The following is a 21,292-nucleotide window of genomic DNA, read 5'->3' as shown; positions in this document are numbered from 1 at the left end:
TACCGAAGTACATGTCAAACTACTTCCTTAACGTAAATGACCGCAATAACCACAACACCAGGGGGAGCTCCACTAACCACGTTAAACCCAGATTCCGATCTAACAAAGGTCTTAACTCATTCTCCTTCTATGCCACATCAATACGGAATGCACTCCCAACAGGTGTAAAAGAAAGGGCATCTCTATCCTCCTTCAAAACCGCACTAAAACAACACCTCCAGTCAACCTATGTTTTTTGTTTTTTTTTGTCAGAAAGAAATACAATCATGTGTGCTTACGGAGTGTATCCCTGCAGACTGTATTGATCTATATTGATATATAATGTATATATTGTGTTTTTTATGTTGATTTAATTAAAAAAAATAAAAATAAAAAATAAATTATTTTTATTTTTTTTAAATTGTATTTCTTGCGGCCCGGTGGTTGGGGACCACTGCTTTGGAGCATTCGCACAATAATTAATTTTAATAAATAGCCCGCTCCAATTGAATCGGAAAAGTTGCAGTTCCTAGCGCCGCCACTGGATGTCGCTGTCGGCCTGATAACACATCAACACATAGTCTCCACACCAGGCTGCTAGTTCCTCTTACATGGCAGCTGTCAGCGTTGTCTTCATAGTTCCGAGCAAATTCAACAAGTGGGAGAATGACAGCCCACGGAGCTTCGCGTGATTGTACGGAGACGTGACGGCGCAAAGGGAGGCTTCAAGATGGAGAAGGTAGTGGAGGAGAAGATTGTTACGACGGTTAGCACGCTAGCTAGCAGCTAGCTAGCTAGCTGTGACGGCACACGGTGGACGTTTCGAACTTCGAAAAGCTGAGCTATTAACCGTGAAAAACGATCGTAAAACTGTTAGATACGACTGAGAAACACCCGTCGTAGGGATGTAGACTTATTGGTAAAGTTTGTACAAGTAATAGTAGTGTCGACCAACAGTTGTTGAGTCAACTTGTTTTGAATGACGCCTGTGCTGAAACGTGACTGATTGCCTAATAAATGCACTGTCATAACTATAATACATGCCTAAAGTGGCGATTAGATTCAATTAGATTGGTTTATTTTAAAGGGGACAATGCAATTTTATAAGACACATGACTACACATGGTTAAAAAAGCCATAATTAACCAGAAGGCTAGTTTTTATCTGTAGTCCTGGCCATCATGTCAAAAACTTAGACTTCCTTCTATTGTCTTTCACATTTGAACTTTACAGGGTTGGAGTCCGCCAAGGCTGCCCTTTGTCACCGATTCTGTTCATAACTTTTATGGACAGAATTTCTAGGCGCAGTCAGGGCGTTAAAGGGTATCCGGTTTGGTGGCTGCAGGATTAGATCTCTGCTTTTTGCAGATGATGTGGTCCTGATGGCTTCATCTGGCCAGTATCTTCAGCTCTCACTGGATCGGTTCGCAGCCGAGTGTGAAGCGACTGGGATGGGAATCAGCACCTCCAAGTCTGAGTCCATGGTTCTCGCCCAGAAAAGGGTGGAGTGCAATCTCCAGGTTGGGGGGGGGGGGGGGGGGGGGGATCTTGCCCCAAGTGGAGGAGTTCAAGTACCTCGGAGTCTTGTTCACGAGTGAGGGAAGAGTGGATCGTGAGATCGGCAGGCGGATCGGTGCGGCGTCTTCAGTAATGCGGACGCTGTATTGATCCGTTGTGGTAAAAAAGGAGCTGAGCCGGAAGGCAAAGCTCTTAATTTACCGGTCGATCTACGTTCCCATCCTCACCTATGGTCATGAGCTTTGGGTTATGACCGAAAGGGCAAGATCACGGGTACAAGCGGCCCAAATGAGTTTCCTCCGCCGGGTGGCGGGGCTCTCCCTTAGAGATAGGGTGAGAACCTCTGTCATCCGGGGGGAGCTCAAAGTAAAGCCGCTGCTCCTCCACATGGAGAGGAGCCAGATGAAGATGCCACCCGAACGCCTCCCTAGGGAGGTGTTTCGGGCACGTCCGACCGGTAGGAGGCCACGGGGAAGACCCAGGACACGTTGGGAAGACTATCTCTCCCGGCTGGCCTGGGAACGCCTCGGGATCCCCCGGGAGGAGCTGGACGAAGTGGCTGGGGAGAGGGAAGTCTGGGCTTCCCTGCTTAGGCTGCTGCCTCGCGACCCGACCTCGGATAAGCGGAAGAAGATGGATGGATGGATGGACAGTACAGATAAGAATGAAATTTCGTTGCATTTGCTCGTTGTAGTGCAGGATAAAAGAGCAATAAGGTTCAGATATAAATAAATAGATTACTGTACAGATAAATATATTGCACTTTTGCATATGCATCCACGTTTATGGATGTATGTTATATTGTCTTTATATTCCAGCGAATTAATCCGTTTTTTGGGGGGGGATTGAGGGGATTATTTTGATGCGTTCAAGAGTTTTATGGCCTGAGGCAGGCCATAAAACTGAGGCCAAATTTAGAGAAAAATATGTGTCTGGGGGCCGGTATATCTATTTTTAGGAACACTAATACAAAACCTCACAATAATGTCTGACTGAATGCTAAAAAAAAAAAAGCTTTAGAACTTTGTTGTAAAAATCTTCCGCGTTTTTCCCTGACACCCGCATTTCAGGCTGGCCGCTCTGGAAACACTGTGGAAACGCTCCCCACCCACACTGCTTGGTGCCTGGTCTGAGCTGCTGTGACTTAGATTACCATAGTAACTGATTAGATTACCATAGTAACTAGTACATCATGCAAAAGCGCAGATTCCAACCATTGAAATAATTTGTATTAGCTGAGATAGGCTCCAGCGCCCCCGCGACCCCAAAGGGAATAAGCGGTAGAAAATGGATGGATGGATGGATAGTTCAAGACTTTACGGTCATTTGAAAACATTACTGCACATCATAATGGCAGCTACAGTTTCCATCTTAAAGATCTAAAAAATTATTTGGGGATGTCAGGGGGGCCATATTGAAAAGCTTAACAGGCCACATGCAGCCCCCGGGCCTTATTTTGCCCAGGTTTGGCCTGAGGGAAGAAGCTGTTACAGAACCTGGAGGTTCTGCTACGGAGGCTGCGGAACCTCTTTTTCTAAGAGTCCAGCAGTGAAAACAGTCCTGGGTGGGGGTGGGAGGAGTCTCTACAGATTTTCTGAGCCCTGGTCAGGCAGCGGCTTTTTGCGATTTCCCGGATATGAGGAAGAGGAGTCCTGATGGTCTTTTCCGCCGTCCTCACCACTCTCTGCAGAGACTTCCAGTCTGAGGCACTGCCAGCTCCAGTCCAGACAGAGATGCTGTTGGTCAGCAGGCTCTCTATAGTGCCTCTGTAGAATGTGCTGAGAACGGGGGGAGGGAGCTGTGCTCTTTTCATCCGACGCAAAAAGTGCATGCGCTGCTGAGCTCTTTTTACAAGAGCTCCGGTGTGTAGTGACCAGGTCATATTGTCAGTTATCTGCACCCCCAGGAACTTGGTGCTGCTTACTATCTCCACTGCTGGGCCGTTGACGAAGAGTGGAGTGTGGCTGGACTGGTGCTTCCTGAAGTCGACCATGCTCTCCTTGGTCTTGTCGACGTTCAGGGCCAGGTTGTTGGTTCTGCACTAGTCCACCAGATGTTTCACCTCCTCCCTGTGGTCCCTGTCGTTGTTGTCACGGATGAGGCCCACTACTGTTGTGTCGTCCGCATACTTCACAATGTGGTTAGTAGTGGACCTGGCGCAGCAGTCATGGGTCATCAATGTGAACAGCAGTGGACTCAGGACGCAGCCCTGGGGGAAGCCGGTGCTCAGGGAGATGACACTGGAGGGTGTAAGGAAGTCAAGCAGCCAGTTGTAAAGGCAGTAAAATTTCAATTTAAAAGAATAAGAAAAGAAAGAGAGAGGAAAAGAAAAAAATCACACAATACATATACTGTCAGGCTCAAACACTGATGACATCTATTAAACAAGACAAGAAGCAAAGAATCAAACAGAGACAGAATTAAATTTGGCTCAAATTCGAGGAGAAACGTCTGGTCTGTACTCTTGAACAGTCTCCAGCACGCTCTGGCGAAAGATTGTACGCCTCCTCAGTGTTCCCATAAACTGCCAAGATACCTGTGGCGGTGGGGGCGTGGCTATGGGCGTGGTCACCATGACATAATTGAGTAATTTGCATAATTTACTACAATGATATGATTTTCTCTAAAAAGGCTCAAAAAATGTATACTTACTAATTAATAATAACAGTTTTGTTTTAAACGTCCATCCATCCATCCATCCATCCATTTTACAATATAATTACAACACTTTATGTACATATTTATATACAGATTTGAACAATAAGTTATTCACTTAAATATATGTATTAATTGTGGTTCTTACAAAAAATATATCTTATAAAAATATGAAAGTTAAAATGTCTCTTAAAGCTCTGCCCCTTTAATTAGTGCATACTAAATAATTTAATTTTAGCCTACTACTACAACCATATTTACCAGCAACATAAAGTGAAACAGAGGCAGAGGTGTCCTGCCACAGTCAGTAACAAATAAACAGAAAACAGTAGTGGTGGTAGATAGACACAAAGCTTCATCAAACATCTGGGGCCGTACTTATCAAGCTTCTTAGAATTACTCCTAAGAAGTCTGCTAAGAGTTGACTTAAGAGTAAATAAATTCTTCGCTGAAAGCTGCACTTAAAAGTTAGTTATCAAGCGTCTTACTCACACTTTCAGCGAAGTGTAGGACTGAATCTTAAGTGTCACACTCAGAGCTGAATTACGACATTACTATGTGCCGTAAACGGAATTTTAGGTGACGTCATTTCTGTGTCCATAGAAATGACCAATCACAGAAGGGAATCCGTTGTCTAAGAATAAAGAAATATCTTGGAAATATTTAAGTGGACAATTGGAGTGTATATTTTGACAATAAACTACAAAATAATACAAAACAAACTAGTCCCCGCCGGCACTCACGCTACCGCTCCCTCTCTTCAATCGCCCACACACTCACTGACGTCACTCACCTCACGGCCACACACATACGCTACTGTCATAACATTTTCTTTCCAATTCATTAATTAGGCAACTAATTTGAAACTGGTGTGGGTGGCTCTATATATACTAGCCCACTGCAGACACATGCAGAAATCAACAAGGAATCGAAAAGTATTAAATCTGTGACAAAAATAATATCCGCTCTGTCTAAACGATACCGTTTGATCAGCTGCTCGTCATCAAAAAAACAAAACATTGTTCCGTTCCCTGAACGTTCGCGCACGTCTCTCTCGCCTCAGTGCCATCCCCTGCTGGCAACTCCTAACCACTTAAGACACCTCTGAAGGTCTCTTAAATATCGTGGAGAGTAGGAGTGATTCTTAGACTTAAGAACGTTGATAAAAAGCTTTTATTCTTAAGTTTGAGAGTAGGACTAAATTTCGCAAATTCTCAGGACTTAAGTGTAAAATGGCACTCTAAGAAGCTTGATAAGTACGGCCCCTGATCCACTGAACAAAGAGCTCCAAAAATCTGGATCCTACACTTCTCTTTTGTAAAGTAAATCTGAACAGCCGATATGGGCATCTACATCAACTATATAATTTGCCTGAGAAGCTGGACAGGACAAAAAAAAAAATTAAAAAAAATGTATTTGTGGCGGCCTTATTTCTTTCGTGGCGGGCCGCCATACATAAATGAATGTGTGGGAAACACTACTCCTCTTTTATTTGGACTTCCCCTGACCACATGGCAACAGCTGCTTTTAAAGGGACGTGGGTCGTAAACAGCGTTGCCTTTGGTTACAGAGCAGTTCAAAAGAAAAGGTCGTAGACACTTAACAGAAAAGGTCGTAAAACAGTTCAAAGAAAGGTTTATAAAAGACTTCAAAAAAGAGGTTCGTAAAAGAGTTCAAAAAAGCGGTGTCTGGAACTTGGGCAGATCCTGCCTTCTCTCCACTTTGTAGTCCTTGGGTTAAAACAATATATTTATGTTGATTACAATACATGAAAGAAAACAGAACACCTTCATGTTGCTTCCCCCCTACACTGGAGTTTTACAAGCCTCCTTCTTGGTAGGTTCAAAGACAGCTTTTGTCTTCTCGCTGGGAACTCATTTCAACACAAAGTTTTTGTGATAACTTAGATAAAATGATTCTAACATATACAATATGATAAAAAATCAAACATAACATTTATCTTAGCATCCAAACAGGCTCATCTTTTAGTGCTGGCAGCTGTAGGCGTTGCTATGCCACATTTTCAATGTTTTTGTGAAGGCCGTGTAAGTCGTGACCAGTTTTAACCTCCTCGGGTACTGAGTTCCACACATTTGCGCTTCAGGTTTGTTTCGTTTTTTTCAGGAGAGCAAAGTGACACCTGCTGAGCCGACGTTGGAACCAAAGAGGAGAATCGAGTCAGCAAAGCAACACGCCGGCTCACCTCGTCATGTTAGCTTTACAAACCAGCACAAGCCAAGAAGGTCGGTACATATTTGTGTTTAACATGGTAACCTACATGCATTGTGTCTGATCTTGTCACAGTACACAAATAATCTCTGTGTGTGTTTGTGTGTGTGTGTCTGTGTGTGTGTTCATGTTGGTGAAAAAAACAAGCAACCAGTCTGGTCTGAGTCCATCAAACATTAAAGGAGCGATGGCAGGAAAAGGAGGTGATCAGTCGTGGAGAGATAGACCGCAGTCAAAGGTTAGCCTGGCTTGTTTAATCTAAATGTGGCCTGTTGTCGGAACTGTCAAATCAAGTCATGTAAACCTCTGCAGGTGTCGACCAGGAGCAGTGACCCCCGTGTGCAAAACTCAGCGAACGCACCGAGAAGAGGTACAATCCACCAGATTGTACCCTAGAAGCCGTTTATGTCGACCAACTCCTCAGATTCCGATCCTCCGTTTTCCGTCTTGTTGCCGCTCGGGTCGAGGTCGACCGCTTTGGACGACGTAGATTTGAGACTGAGAAAAATGGTGTCAACTACCATCATTAGCGCTAAGTGGAGATGTCGCGATCATGGTATCAGAACAGGGGTTGACTCGATACCAATATTTTGGTACCAGTACCAAAATGCATTTCGATACTTTTCTATACTTATCTAAATAGAGGGGACCACAAAAAATGGCATTATTGGCGTTATTTTAACAAAAAATCTTACGGTACATTAAAAGGCCTTAGTGGCCACATGCGTGGACAGCACCTTTTAGCTCTTATTTCCAAAATTGTGTACACTACTGAATTGGGGTCTTACGGCCGCTTATGTGGACACTTATACTGCCATCTGGTGGTGTCAGAAGAGTATAACATACAATGGAATTTGGGAAAAAAAGTGTAAAAATAAGAATTAGCATGTCACTAAACATGAAGTACACGTTTGTTACTTATACAAGTACATCATATAAAAAAACGATTTTCAGTTTTTTATTCTAATTAGGGTCCAATAAGCCCACATAGCAAAGAGAAATAAAAAAAAGCATGTAAACAAACAGCTTGGGCCCCAAGAGGTTAAAAATATGTTTCTTATTGCAATCAAATAACAATTTTGTCCTTAAATAAAATAGTGAACATACTAGACAACTTGTCTTTTAGTAGTAAGTAAGCAAACAAAGGCTCCTAATTAGTCTGCTGACATATGCAGTAACATATTGTGACATTTATCATTCTATATTGTGTCAAAATTATAAAGGACAAGCTGTAAAAATTAATTATTAATCTACTAGTTCATTTACTGTTAATATCTCCTTATTTTCCGTTTCAACATGTTCTATCTACACTTCTGTTAAAATGTAATAATCACTTATTCTTCTGTTGTTTGGATGCTTTACATTAGTTTTGCATGATACCGCAAATTTTGGTATCGATCTGATACCAAGTAGTTACAGGATCATACATTGGTCATAATTTTAAGTCCTCACGTGTCCAGTGACGTATTTTGGTGAGTTTGTGAAAATAAAATGAATTGAAAAAAAAGAAAAGATAAACTATTTTGTGACACAGAAAAATATTGATGTCATCATAATAGTATCGACTAGATACGCTCTTGTACTTGGTATCATTACAGTGGATGTCAGGTGTAGATCCACCACTGGCATTTGTTTACATTGTGACGCCGGTGAGCTACGGTGTGTAGTGAAGCATGTTTAGTTATTCCTCGTCCTGCAGGTATGATACTTGTAAGAAACCCACTTTATTTGTCGCCATGGAGGCGAGGTTTAGTGATTTAGAAGTCACGAAAACACTGTTGATTGCGGATGGACATTAGCCGCTAACTAGCTAGCCATGTTTTAAAGCGCCTCTTCCTGAGGGTGTTTCAGTGTTATAGCTTCACTTTTATCGTTAGTTTTTAAGCCAAAATGCGTCCATTCTCCCTTTTCTGTCTACACACTGTGTCTGCTTGTAAGTACTCTGTGATTGTGCGCTGCCGAACATGCTCCTCTGCTCGTAAAACCAGCAATGTCATGTCACGTCATGCCAGGGAACCGGTACTTTTCAAACAAGAGTATAGTACGGTTTTTGATTCATTAGTACTGCGATACTATACTAGTACCGATATACCATAGAACCCTATTCATGACTTAAAGATTTTATTCCCGGGAAAGTCTATCCACAGTGCGATGCTGCTTCTAAGCCACTAATCCTCACCACCATGGTGGATAATAAACAACGTTTCTTCCATGTAACATTATCACTGAAGGATTGATTGATTGATTGATTGAAGGACAAGAGAAAAAGGAAGGGTTGAGCATGTTACAAACACCAAGCAGGATGACACAAGAAGCTAACTTTTGGGGCCACACACGGAAAAATTAAAGCATGCAGGGCACTATTTTTGATATTTTTCATTCTCAAATACAATATATAGATTTTTTTTTGTAACTTTTTGGGCTCCCCGCAAGTTTGGTCCCAGGGACCCGGAAGTTTCTCAGTCATAACATTTTTAGAAAATAAGTCATATATCATTATTTTTCTCTAAACGCTTAAATCCCTTATATCAACTTTAGATCTACTTGTCGATAACCAGTTGTTTTTTATTTTTATGTTTTATGCTCCTTATGTTTAAGAAAATCCATTTTTTTATGACAAAAGCATGTAATATGCAACATTACCCGCCCAAAAAGTATTTCAAAGTGGAGTATTTGATGTTAAGTAATTGGAGCCTTCAATAGGTCAATAATTCAACATTGTTTTTGATTCATTATTATTTTTGAGCAATGACAATTTTCAAGAAAAAAATATACTGCACGGCAGTTTTGTGTTATTAGAGTCAACATAGCAACTTTTCCCCGTTAGATTTAACCTGTATGCCCTTTTATTGCACTTTTTTATTTTTTGGGGGCCGTTAAAAAATTAGCTGCGGGCCGCAAATGGCCCCCGGGTCGCACTCGACCACCTAGAGCTTCAATGTTAAGTAGGGGTGATCGATCCAGATGTTGATACTATTGATACCTAGTGTAGTACCAGTATATAAACAATACTAAAGTGATTAAATCAAATTTGTTACTCTTTTTATTAGTGCAATATTGTTTCATGGTCCATGCATCCATCCATTTTCTACCGCTTGTCCCTTTTGGGATCGCGGGGGGTCGTTTTTGTTATTGTTTACAAAGTCAGGAAGTAAGTCTCTGGATACAGCAGGGGTCGGCAACCCGCGGCTCCGGAGCCGCATGCGGCTCTTTGACCACTCTGATGCGGCTCAGCTGCATACTTGCCGACCCTCCCGGTTTTCCCAGAATACTTAACGACCCCCCCGATTTTCCCAGGAGACTGCCTCTCCTAGAAATCTCCCAGGGCAAATATTATACTATTTTCACTCTAGTTACTTAATCAAGGGCGTGCCCTAATGGCACTGCATTAATTGTCCTCTATAGCATTTACAAACAGCGTGCCAGCCCGGCCACATGTTATATATTGCTTTTGCTTGCACACGTAGGCGACAGCAAGGCATACTTGGTCAACAGCCACACAGCTTACACTGACGGTGACCGTATAAAACAACTTTAACACTGTTACGTTACAAATATGTGCCACACTGTGAACCCACACCAAAAAAGAATGACAAACATATTTCTGGAGAACATCCGCACCGTAACACAACATAAACACAACACAACAAATACCCAGAATCCCATGCAGCCCTAACTCTTCCGGTCTACATTATACACCCCCGCTATCACCAAAGCCCCCCACACATCAACCCCCCCCCTCTCCGTGCGTCGGTTGAGCGGAAGAGTTAGGGCTGCATGGGATTCTGGGTATTTGTTGTGTTGTGTTTATGTTGTGTTACAGTGCAGATGTTCTCCAGAAATGTGTTTGTCATTCTTTTCTGGTGTGGGTTCAAAGTGTGGCGCATATTTGTAACGTAACAGTGTTAAACTTGTTTTTGTACGGCTACCGTCAGTGTAAGCTGTGTGGCTGTTGAACAAGTATGCCTTGCTGTCACTTACGTGAGCAAGTAAAAGCTGCATTCAACATGTGGCCGGGCAGGTACGCTGTTTTGGGCAGGCTGTAGAGGGCGCTAAAAGCAGTGCCAGCACATCCTGAAATGTGGGAGTCTCCCGGAAAATTGAGAGGGTTGGCAAGAAAGACGCTATCAAGCGCCATTCAATTAAAAGTCGCGGGCCGCACTAACATTAAATTTCCATATTAAGATGCGTGCCGGTGCATGTGTCTGAGACCCCTGGTTAACATAGCGCAAAAGCAATTTAAGCTTTGTATGCGGTGTTTTTCATTTTAAATTTTCAAAAAATTTTTGTGGCTCCCATTGTTTTCTTTAATTTGTGAAACTTTCCAAAATGGCTCTTTGAGTGGTAAAGGTTGCCGACCCCTGGGATACAGGAAGGCTATTTAGGGCAAAATCCAAATGATTTAAATGGGAGACAATAGCAAATGTGTTATGTTTACTTTAGATGCTTGTTATGAAGCCTTTTCAGTAGTACAATACAATATAATATAATACAATATAATGTCATATAAAAATATACTTTTCAAAGCTGAAGCGAACAACTACAAAAATAATAGATTATGACGGATTCTACAATATTAAGTTATACATAACATTTGTCACCAATATGTTATTTGTTAATTATTTACCTTCTTTTAAACAGGAACTTAATGTAAAGATTTACAAGTTATGGTGTGAATGAATTTTAAGTAAAAGACATGGAGAAGGGTTAGGATTAAATTAGGGCTGCAACTAACAACTAATTTGATAATCGATTAATCTGTGGATTATTACTTCGATTAATCGATTAATAATCGGATAAAAGACACAAACTACATTTCTATCCTTTCCAGTATTTTATTGAAAAAAAACTGCATACTGGCACCATACTTATTTTGATTATTGTTTCTCAGCTGTTTGTAAATGTTGCGGTTTATAAAAAAATAAATAAAAATAGTATAAATTAAAAAAAAAAAAAAAGTAGCCTCTACGCATGCGCATAGCATAAATCCAACAAATCGATGACTAAATTAATCGCCAACTATTTTTATAATCGATTTTAATCCATTAGTTGTTGCAGCCCTAGATTAAATATAAGATGTGCTTCTTCCTACTCCTTTTCAGATATGTTGGAATGTGCAAATGTGACCACATGTTGTTCCTCAATGCAACATCTTAAACATGTCTGACGCAAATAAATCACAACATAGCAGAATCTATTGTCAAAGTAACAGATCGGGACTTGAAATTGGATCGGTTCTAAAACCAAACATGTTTAATGGAGACATCCCTATGGTGAACTAGTAGGAAATGACAACAGCGACATAGCTAAAATGACTAAAGAGGAGAATATATCAGAAGAGTTGAAAATATGCACTAATGGAGATGTAAAAAACTGCTGTAGATTAGAAAATAATTTGGTATCATTTTCCTTAAGTATCTGACGAAAGTCTCAAGTAAATGTGTAAAGAGTGACTACTTTCGATTTTGCTTGTTTTGCCAATCGCTTGCAGTAATGTCAATGTCAGTTCGTCAGTTCGAGAGGCGTTGATGGATCAGATGATTACGTAGAATATGATTTCATTCTGCCTCCGGCTTGTCTTCACTATTCGTCCGCAGGTTTCAGAGACTCAAGACCTTCTCCGCCCTCGGCGAGGAGCCCAAAACCCACTCAGGCCAGTTTGGCTCGTTTCGAGGTGAAGATAGCTGACTTCCCGGAGCTAGCCGCTGTACCGCTAAGCAGCGCCGGCACGCCGCTGGCTCGCAAAGACCACTGGGGGCCAAATCTTCCAGCCGAGAGATGCCAGCTTCCCACAAAGTCCGCATCACCAGGGATGGTAAGCAGGTTTTCTGTGAATGCTCACATGCTACTTCCAAGAACGTGCACCCTTGAATGAATGGATTTCTACTCAACAGACCATCAGGAAGGAATCCCCGACTCAGCCTGATGATCACATCCCTGTCAGCTCCTCAAGTGGGTTAAATCAAGCATTAAAGGCACGCGTGTCCAAAGTGCGGCTGTTTTCGGACCGCATCTTGTTTTTTACTAAAAATGTAGTATTATAAATGAAAAATATGTGAAGATTTTAAACTAATTTGCATTGTCACCTACTGCAGTGTTTTTCAACCACTGTGCCTCGTGGGATACAGTCTGGTGTGCGGTGGGAGATCATCTAATTTCACTTATTTGGGTTAAAAATATTTTTTGCAAACCAGCAATTATAGTCTGAAAATGATGTGTTGTTGTTGAGTGTCGATGCTGTCTAGAGCTCGGCAGAGTAACCGTGTAATACTCTTCCATATCAGTAGGTGGCAGCTGGTAGCTAATTGCTTTGTAGATGTCGAAAACAGTGAGAGGCAGCGTGCAGGTAAAAAAAGGTGTCTAATGCTTAAACCAAAAATAAACAAAAGGTGAGTGCCCCTATGGCATTGAAGCTTAGGGAAGGCTATGCAGAACAAAACTAAAACTGAATTGGCTACAAATTAAAAACAGAATGCTGGACGACAGCAAAGACTTACTGTGGAGCAAAGACAACGTACATCCGAACATGACATGACAATCAACAATGTCCCCACAAAGAAGGATAAAAACAACTGAAATATTCTTGATAGCTAAAACAAAGTAGATGCGGGAAATATCGCTCAAAGGAAGACATGAAACTGCTACAGGAAAATACCAAAAAAAAGAGAAAAAGCCACCAAAATAGGAGCGCAAGACAAGAAGTAAAACACTACACACAGGAAAACGGCAAAAAACTCCAAATAAGTCACAGGGTGATGTGACAGGTGGTGACAGTACACCTACTTTGAGACAAGAGCTATAGTGATGCATGCTTGGTTATGCTTTAAAGTCATATCCAACAATTGCGACAACGACTTTTTACTGTGAACTGAGTTTTGTTTTTTTAATGATTTCTGCTGGTGGTGTGCCTCCGCATTTTTTCAATGCAAAAAATGTGCCCTGGCTCAAAAAAGGTTGAAAAACACTGACCTACTGTATACCACAAAGCTAGGATGTTGATGTTTGGTTCAGATAGCCCAGCACAAATGTGCATCCTTGAATTTTTTCTGTATGTAGCCCTCCGTGTTAAGTTTGGACATCCCTCCTTCAAATTTATTTTCCAAAAGTGTGTTTGTGTGTGTGTATAGGTCCAGCGGGTCAACCCGGAGTGACGTCATGGGCTAACGTTGCCTCTCAGCCGCCGAAAAAAATCTTTGAAGAAAAGGCAGTCAGCAGCAGCCAAGTTCCGGTTAGTGTAATTAATACTCTTTCCTCAATTGGCGATCAAAGGTGTTTATTTACTCAACCACATAGAGTACTTGACATTTATTAGGAGGGAAGGCCTTTAGATTTTGTTGCTATTATGTTATATTTTTATCTCGACTGCACAGAGGTGTGTAGTCACGCGCTACATTTACTACATTTACTTGTCAGAGTATTTTTAACGTAGCATGCTTTTTACTTTTACATGAGTATTTTTGTGAAGAATAAACTGTACTTTTACTCTGTTACATTGAGTTTAATTCAGCTACATTTATATATACTGTACAGGCCAAAATTTGGACACACCTTCTCATTCAATGCGTTGTCTTTATTTTCATGACTATTTACATTGTACCGTATTTTCCGCACATAAGGCGCACCGGATTATAAGGCGCACCTTCAATGAATGGCCTATTTTAAAACGTTGTTCACATATAAGGCGCACCACATTAAAAGGCGCATAGAATAGACGCTACAGTAGAGGCTGGGGTTACGTTATGCATCCATTAGATGGAGCTGCGCTAAAGGGAATGTCAACAAAACAAATAGTGATTTTACTGACACTTCTACTTGCTGCTCTCTGTTCAACAACCCACTGTTGGAGTTTGTCCTCCAACTGTAGCCATCTTGCTTTGTTCCCTCGGAAACTCTGTTTAGTCTTCTTTACTTGGCGCAGGTCATCATGTTGCTTCCTCCACTTCCGCACCATTGATTCGTTAATTTAAAATTCTCTCGCTGCTGCTCTATTCTCATGTTCTACTGCGTGACTGATCGCCTTGAGTTTAAACTCTGCGTCGTAAGCGTGTCTCTTAATAGGAGCCATTTTTGGGTCTTTACATAAAGTTTAGGTCTCGCAACTACGGTGCAACCGCCGACTTCATTTTCCCCCATAGAAGAAGTGCTTCTTCTTCTACGGTAAGCAGCCGTAGAAGGGGGAAAATGAAGTTGGCGTAGTTACCGTAGTTGCGAGACCTGTTGCGGCTCAATATTGGTCCATATACAAGGCGCACCGGATTATAAGGCGCACTGTTAGCTTTTGAGGAAATTGGAGGTTTTTAGGTGCGCCTTATAGTGCAGAAAATACGGTAGTTTGTCACTATGAATGAACACGTGGAGTTATGTACTTAACAAAAAAGGTGAAATAACTGAAAAAATGTTTTATATTGTGAGGATGTCGTTGTGGCTTGTGCAGCCCTTTGAGACACTCGTGATTTAGGGCTATATAAGTAAACATTGATTGATTGATTGATATTATGGTTTCTTTAAAATAGCCACCCTTTGCTCTGATTACTGCATTGCGCACTCTTGGCATTCTCTCAATGAGCTTCAAGCACACCTGTGAAGTGAAAACCATTTCAGGTGACTACCTCTTGAAGCTCATCAAAAGAATGCCAAGAGTGTGCAATAAAGTAATCAAAGCAAAGGGTGACTATTTTTAAGAAACTAGAATATAAAACATGTTTTCAGTTATTTCACCTTTTTTTTGTTAAGTACATAACTCCACATGTGTTCATTCATAGTTTTGAAGCTTTCAGTGACAATCTACAATGTAAATAGTCATGAAAATAAAGAACACACATTGAATTAGGTGTGTCCAAATGTTGGCCTTTACTGTAGACAACCTATTGATTACTGCAAAGATGAATAGTTTGACTCGTGAGACAGACTTGAGTCACATGACTTTCACCGTAAGCACTCCATTTCACCAATCAAAGGAGCCTGGCAGTCACATGACCGCACTCCAACTACACACTATAAAAAGTGACCTGACGTCAGACGAGGAAGCAAAACTCTTCAATGTTTACATACAAAATAGGAAAAAGAACATTTATATCACGTGCTGTCATCTGTGTCAGTGGAAATGTTCACATTTCTGCCTACAAGAATTTCACTTCCAGTGGAATTGTTCACATTTCTGCCTACAAGAATTTCACTTCCAACTCGAAAAAAAACCCACGTTGCATGAAAGTTGCAGTTGTTTTTTTTATGTTTTAGCTACGCATATGCTAACATTAGCCCTGTTATAATGATTATAATTAACTATAAAAAGTGTTTATTTTGTAGTACTGTACATGCTGTAGTAGTCTTTCTCGCACAGGCACCCACTTATGCCAGTTGTAGTGCAAGTACCAGTACAAAATAGCTACTAAATAAATAAGAAGTTATTTGCCACTTGCTTAGTACTTTAGCATTTTGTTCACTGAATACTTAATTTATTATTCGGATGACTACTTTTTACTTTTAATTGAGTCATATTACTGTAAAGTAACATTACTCTTACTTAACTACAATTTTGGCTACTCGACACACCTGTAATGCTGCATACAGCAACACTTCCTCTCTGGCCTTCACCGTAAACATCAGCTTTACAGATGCCACGTTTGCTGTGCAAGGGCAGCCTTTTGCAGTAATGGTGTCTGTCATGAACTTATTATTATTATTATTATGAGTCTTTTTTGTTTCCCTACGGGAACATATGTTTAAGTCTGGTCTGCTTGATATGTCGTCAGACGGAGGACACGTGCACACAGCAAGAGGAGGGAATGTCGGGGAAGAAAAAGCGAAAGAAAAAGAAGAAGAAATCAAAAGACACAGAAGCTGAGCCGGAAGGTTTACCAGTTCCACAGGAGCCTCCCAGGTTTGAGGTAAATGCGTCCCTAAATGCCGACTTGTGGTGCAACTGTACAACATTCTCATGTTTCAGTACGTAAGTACCTCGGTACAGGAAGGGAACAAAATACCAAGGCATTAAACTTATCTTTTGAACTTAAATGATTTTTCAAATCGATCATAAATAACTGCCAACTTCTGGCAGATAATTTTTCACTAAATACGTTCAACCTCAAAAAAAGAAGTACATCGATGGTGGGCATCTTTGGGCGCCGCACGATTCCATTACAATCCATAATAACGAGATGTAAAAGAGAAGTGAGCACTGTAGCAGCCTGCTAAGCAGAGTGTCTACATGTGGAGCAGAAATGCTTGTTTTGTCTTTGTGCCTTCTTATACTATGAATGCCTAGTAGACGCTTTCCCCCTACATCTTCTGTCTTGTAAGCGTGGAGCTCAAAGAGGTGTGTGTCATCTACTTGATTCGTATCTATGTCTTACAGCGTTGTCACACTGTGTGGATACTATTCACTCTCCTGACTTATCAATATATTTGCTCATTTCCTCCTCTTTGCTGAAGTGTACGAAGCATTTATTCTTTTGTCGTTTCATTACTCAACATTCAGGCTAGCTGGTCTTCCTGTCTTTCACTTTAATGTATATACAGTAGGAAGGGGATTCATATGGCCCACATTAGTTGTGGTTTACCTGACACATGACACGTGTACTATCCACTTTAGACAGCGGTAGTGTTGAATATTTTTAAAATGTGTTTTGTGGAAATTCCAATTTTTTACCACAGCGTCAATTGCTATCTAGAGAGGCGCTTTTCATCATTTTCAGCAGACTGCATTGCAAAATGATTAACCCTCCCCACCTTCCGTTCATGCGTGATCCACCCAGGTTTGATTGATTGATTGAAACTTTTATTAGTAGATTGCACAGTACAGTACATATTCCGTACAATTGACCACTAAATGGTAACACCCCAATAAGTTTTTCAACTTGTTTAAGTCGGGGTCCACGTTAATCATTTCATGGTAAAGGTATGGGGCCATATGAATCCGTTCCCTATTGAACACGCACATACACAGAGTGCAACATGTACTGCGGTGTGGTGTAGATGGTAAATGGGGTTGTGCCAGCAACTCGAGGTTTCCAGATGCGAGTTTCAGCTTCTGCCATCCTAGTTGCTACTGCTCCGAGTGCCACCCACACTGGTTTAAACGTAGCCTAAAACTGTAGATAATGGTTTCACAATGTAAAACGCTTCGAGTCCCTAGAAAGAAAAAGCGCTACATAAATACCATTCACGTCACATCTGCAAAACCAGAAAAAGGGCTAATTGTCCAGTAAAGGGTGGATCAAACGGTTCAATAAAGTACCGCGTACCGTTGCACCCCAAATTTCAAATGTATAATATAAACCTCAGGGTGCCAAAATTTTGACTTGTTTTTTCCTCTTTTCCAGGATGAAGAGGAGTTTCCAGGTTTGTGTCCAGGTCGGACTTGGACTGATAAAGTGGCATCCATCAAAAACACTGTAAGGTGATATACTAAACCAGGGGGTGTTCAAAGTGCGGCCCACAGCTAGTTTTTTATTGGCCCTCGACATGTTCTATAACTTTTTATTAATACATAATTATTAAGATATGTTAGAAAGCTAGTTTTTTTTTTATTGGCCTTCAACATGTTCTACAACTTTTTATTTATGCCTGGTTCACACCAACGGCGCTTGCCGCGCTTTAAAGCGGCGAGCAAAGCGCCGTCATTTTTGTCAATTTTTCCACGAATATCCCGATCTCTGAAGTAATGTTATGCTTTGATACGCTCTGATACGAATTAGTTGCCGCTTTGTTACCGTTCCTCACGCTTTGATCCCGCTTTGTTACGCTTTAAATCACGCTTTGATGTGTTTTATTACGCTTTATTGAACTTTATTACGCTTTGATGCGATCCTGACGCTTTAAATCAGGCTCTGACACGATTATCAAGCTCTGTTGTGCATTGTTACAACAAAAATAAGAAAAAAATGTCAAAAACTCAGTATACTGTTTTCCACACATTTTTTATATTCATTTATTTTTTCAATTTCTCTTTTTTTTCCGTTATATTATGTTTTATATCTTCATTTCTTTTATTTTTGTCATCTTAATAAATATCTATCATTCATTTGTTATGCTAGTTGAAAATAATAAAAGGCAATTATCCACACATTTTTTATATTCATTTATTTTTTCAATTTCTCTTTATTTCGTTATATTATGTTTTATATCTTCATTTCTTTTATTTTTGTCATCTTAATAAATATCTATCTTTCATTTCTTATGCTAGTTGAAAATAATAAAAGGCATTTCTTTTATAAAACGTAACATATTCTCTTTATTATTCACATTTTCATGCAGAAAAATTATAGACAGTAATGTCAAACTGCAACATCAAACAGCAAACTCTAACAGAAGTACAGAAACAATGATTAATCATATAAAAAAGGCAATGATGCAAAAGAGAATGGATTTGTAATCCTGTGTTGGTTTTACATAAAAGTTTCAATGTCACTAGTCAATATCACAGTCACTTCCTATTTGTAGGGGTCCACGCTTTGAACCAAGATCTGTTAAGCTTTCCTACGCTTTTAGTCAAGTTTTGCTGAGCTTTGTCACTCTTTTTCACGCTTTCATACGCTCTCTGCGCTTTATTCCATTCTTGACAGAGCGCAGAATTTTTTAAAACCGTTTAAAAAAATTTGGCGAACTTGCTTCACTGCAAGCTTTCCCGCGATCCATTAGGACCCTCACGCTTTAATCAGGCTTTGTTACGCTATAACGCCGCTTTGCATGCCGCTTTGCATGCCGCTTTGCATGCCGCTTTGCATGCCGCTTTGCATGCCGCTTTGCATGCCGCTTTGCATGCCGCTTTAAAGCGCCGTCAAAGCGCCGTTGGTGTGAACCTAGCATTATTCATTCTTATTGAGGTATGTTAGAATGCTAGTTTTTACTGGCCCTCAACATGTTCTACAAATTGTATTAATTAATTATTATTATGGTATGTTAGAAAGCTATTTTCTTATTGGCCCTCGGCATGTTCTACAAATTGTATTAATTAATTATTATTGAGGTATGTTAGAAAGCTATTTTTTTATTTGACCTCGACATGTTCTACAACTTTTTATTTATTCATTATTATTAAGATATGTTAGAAAGCTAGTTTTTACTGGCCCTCAACATGTTCTACAAATTGTATTAATTCATTATTATTGAAGTATGTTTGAAAGCTATTTTTTTATTGGCCCTCGACATGTTCTGCAACCTTTATTTTAATTCAATATTATTAACGTATGTTGGAAAGCTAGTTTTTTATTGGCCCTCGACATGTTAAATAACTTTAATTAATTCATTATTATTGAGGTATGTTAGATATAGGGATGGGTACTGTTCACATTTGAACCAATACTGGGAGGATACGCGATGCTACCAATTTTTGGGACTTTTGTTTGTGTGTGGATAAAAATTTATAGTTTTTGGTAATAAAATATCTTTTATTGCAACATTTAGAAATGAGCTGATTAGGATTACTGCTGTTTGTTTGTTATATCCTGCTTTTTTAAAACTTTTACCGAGTCTCATTTTCAAATATGACAATAGTTGCAATTACAGTTGCAAGTCCAAGGACTTAGATGGCAGTAGTGTTTAGTTCATGGTGTGTTGTCTAGTCAGTTCAGTCTTTGCTAAATCTAGTCTTTTGTTGCGCCGTAAAAAGTGTTAACACTGTAAGTATTGTATTTTATTACGCGCCAGCTGTTTAATTGTAACAGGCATCTTAGTGGTAGTTTTCTGTAACACATTTGTGGGTGTTAACAATCGCCATGTAAAATCGCTAATGCTAATTAGGAGCATGTCAATAGCAAAGCCAATGTACTGTATATTAGCATCGAGCCAGCACATTTTTTGAAAAGTGGAGCCTTATTTAACTTACGTTGGAGCGTTTCTCGAGTCAATTTCTTTGTTGACATTGAAAATCGTAACGTTACCTAGAGGTAGTTTGGCTGAGTCCGCCCTCAGTGCTGCTGTAGTGATCGCCAAGTGCGAACGTGACGTCTCGCGCAACCTAGGTACTGTATCCTAGGTACCGGATTTGGCACGGAAGTCTGTACACATCCCTTGTTAGACAACTATTTGATTTTTCACCTTTTTCCAATTAGTTTAGTATATACTGATGTATTTACATTGTTTTTTGCATGTTTAATGTACAAAATGTATTAAAGTTGCCCCTCGTGGTCTGCGTGTGGTCTTCAGTGGAAAAATTTAGCACCTCTACTAAATTATAAATGTTATAATTTGAGAAATAATGTACTCTGACTGTGCTTTTTTTGTTTTATTTAAGGAGGACCAGCAAAACGAAACATCCCCTTTTGCCAAAACACAGGCCACAGAGGCAGCAAAGAAAGGACAGGTTTGGGTTTAACTGTACCTTCTCCGAAATTGTATAAAGATGGTAGAAAACCCAAACAGCAACCATCTTGTATTTTTGGAAGTGTGTTGATATCCTTTCATTAGAAAAAACTGGGTTAGGGTTAAACAAGGGATACTGTTAAAGTTGAAACTATTGTATCCTTTCAATGAAGCACAGCACCCTCCAGTGCTGGCAGCACTCGTGTAGCTTAGACCGTGACGCTCCCATTATATTGCTTCTCTCTTGTGTTGCCCGCTATTTAGACAATGTCTGTGTTGATTCATTTCCAGTGTCGAGTAAATCTATCCTGCTATGCAAGCTGTATACTGATTACTCGAAAGTGCAAACAAGTTGACGTTCTATATTATTGTCCGTTGAGAAGATACACTGCAGTTAAAATGTGAGGAATGAATTCACTTTCGGGGGCTACTGGACATCTTTTTTTTACCCTTTTATATCCAGAGAGCTGAGAAGACCTCTGGGAAGAAGAGCAAAGCTCCGGTGCAGCTGGACATCGGCAACATGCTGTCCGTCCTGCAAAACAAGCAAAAATCTCAGAAGGCCAAGCAGAACGTCATCTCAGGTGCGAGCCACAATCCAGTTCACAAG

General features: G+C 40.3%; 1 protein-coding gene across 3 annotated transcripts in view; it reads left to right on the top strand.

The window, feature by feature from the left end:
• The first annotated feature begins 518 nt into the window (after positions 1 to 518).
• Positions 519 to 21,292, top strand: part of LOC133632582 (selenocysteine insertion sequence-binding protein 2-like) — a 61,734-nt gene continuing 40,960 nt past the window's right edge. For 2 of the 3 annotated variants that reach the window (XR_009821687.1, XM_062025071.1), the window contains exons 1-11: positions 519 to 718; positions 6,277 to 6,395; positions 6,529 to 6,619; positions 6,694 to 6,751; positions 11,979 to 12,196; positions 12,276 to 12,333; positions 13,509 to 13,609; positions 16,134 to 16,268; positions 17,703 to 17,774; positions 20,615 to 20,683; positions 21,146 to 21,266. Coding sequence is in view for 2 of the 3 variants with exons in the window: in XM_062025071.1 (XP_061881055.1) it covers positions 710 to 718; positions 6,277 to 6,395; positions 6,529 to 6,619; positions 6,694 to 6,751; positions 11,979 to 12,196; positions 12,276 to 12,333; positions 13,509 to 13,609; positions 16,134 to 16,268; positions 17,703 to 17,774; positions 20,615 to 20,683; positions 21,146 to 21,266 (1,051 nt within the window). In the remaining variant the exon portion in view is untranslated. The remainder of the gene's footprint in view (positions 719 to 6,276; positions 6,396 to 6,528; positions 6,620 to 6,693; positions 6,752 to 11,978; positions 12,197 to 12,275; positions 12,334 to 13,508; positions 13,610 to 16,133; positions 16,269 to 17,702; positions 17,775 to 20,614; positions 20,684 to 21,145; positions 21,267 to 21,292) is intronic. The other variant, XM_062025070.1, reaches the window with a different exon arrangement.

This window comes from Entelurus aequoreus, linkage group LG17 (genome assembly GCF_033978785.1).
Source record: "Entelurus aequoreus isolate RoL-2023_Sb linkage group LG17, RoL_Eaeq_v1.1, whole genome shotgun sequence".
In the NCBI taxonomy this organism is placed as follows: Eukaryota; Metazoa; Chordata; class Actinopteri; order Syngnathiformes; family Syngnathidae; genus Entelurus; species Entelurus aequoreus.
This window is presented reverse-complemented; position numbering and strand designations above follow the sequence as displayed.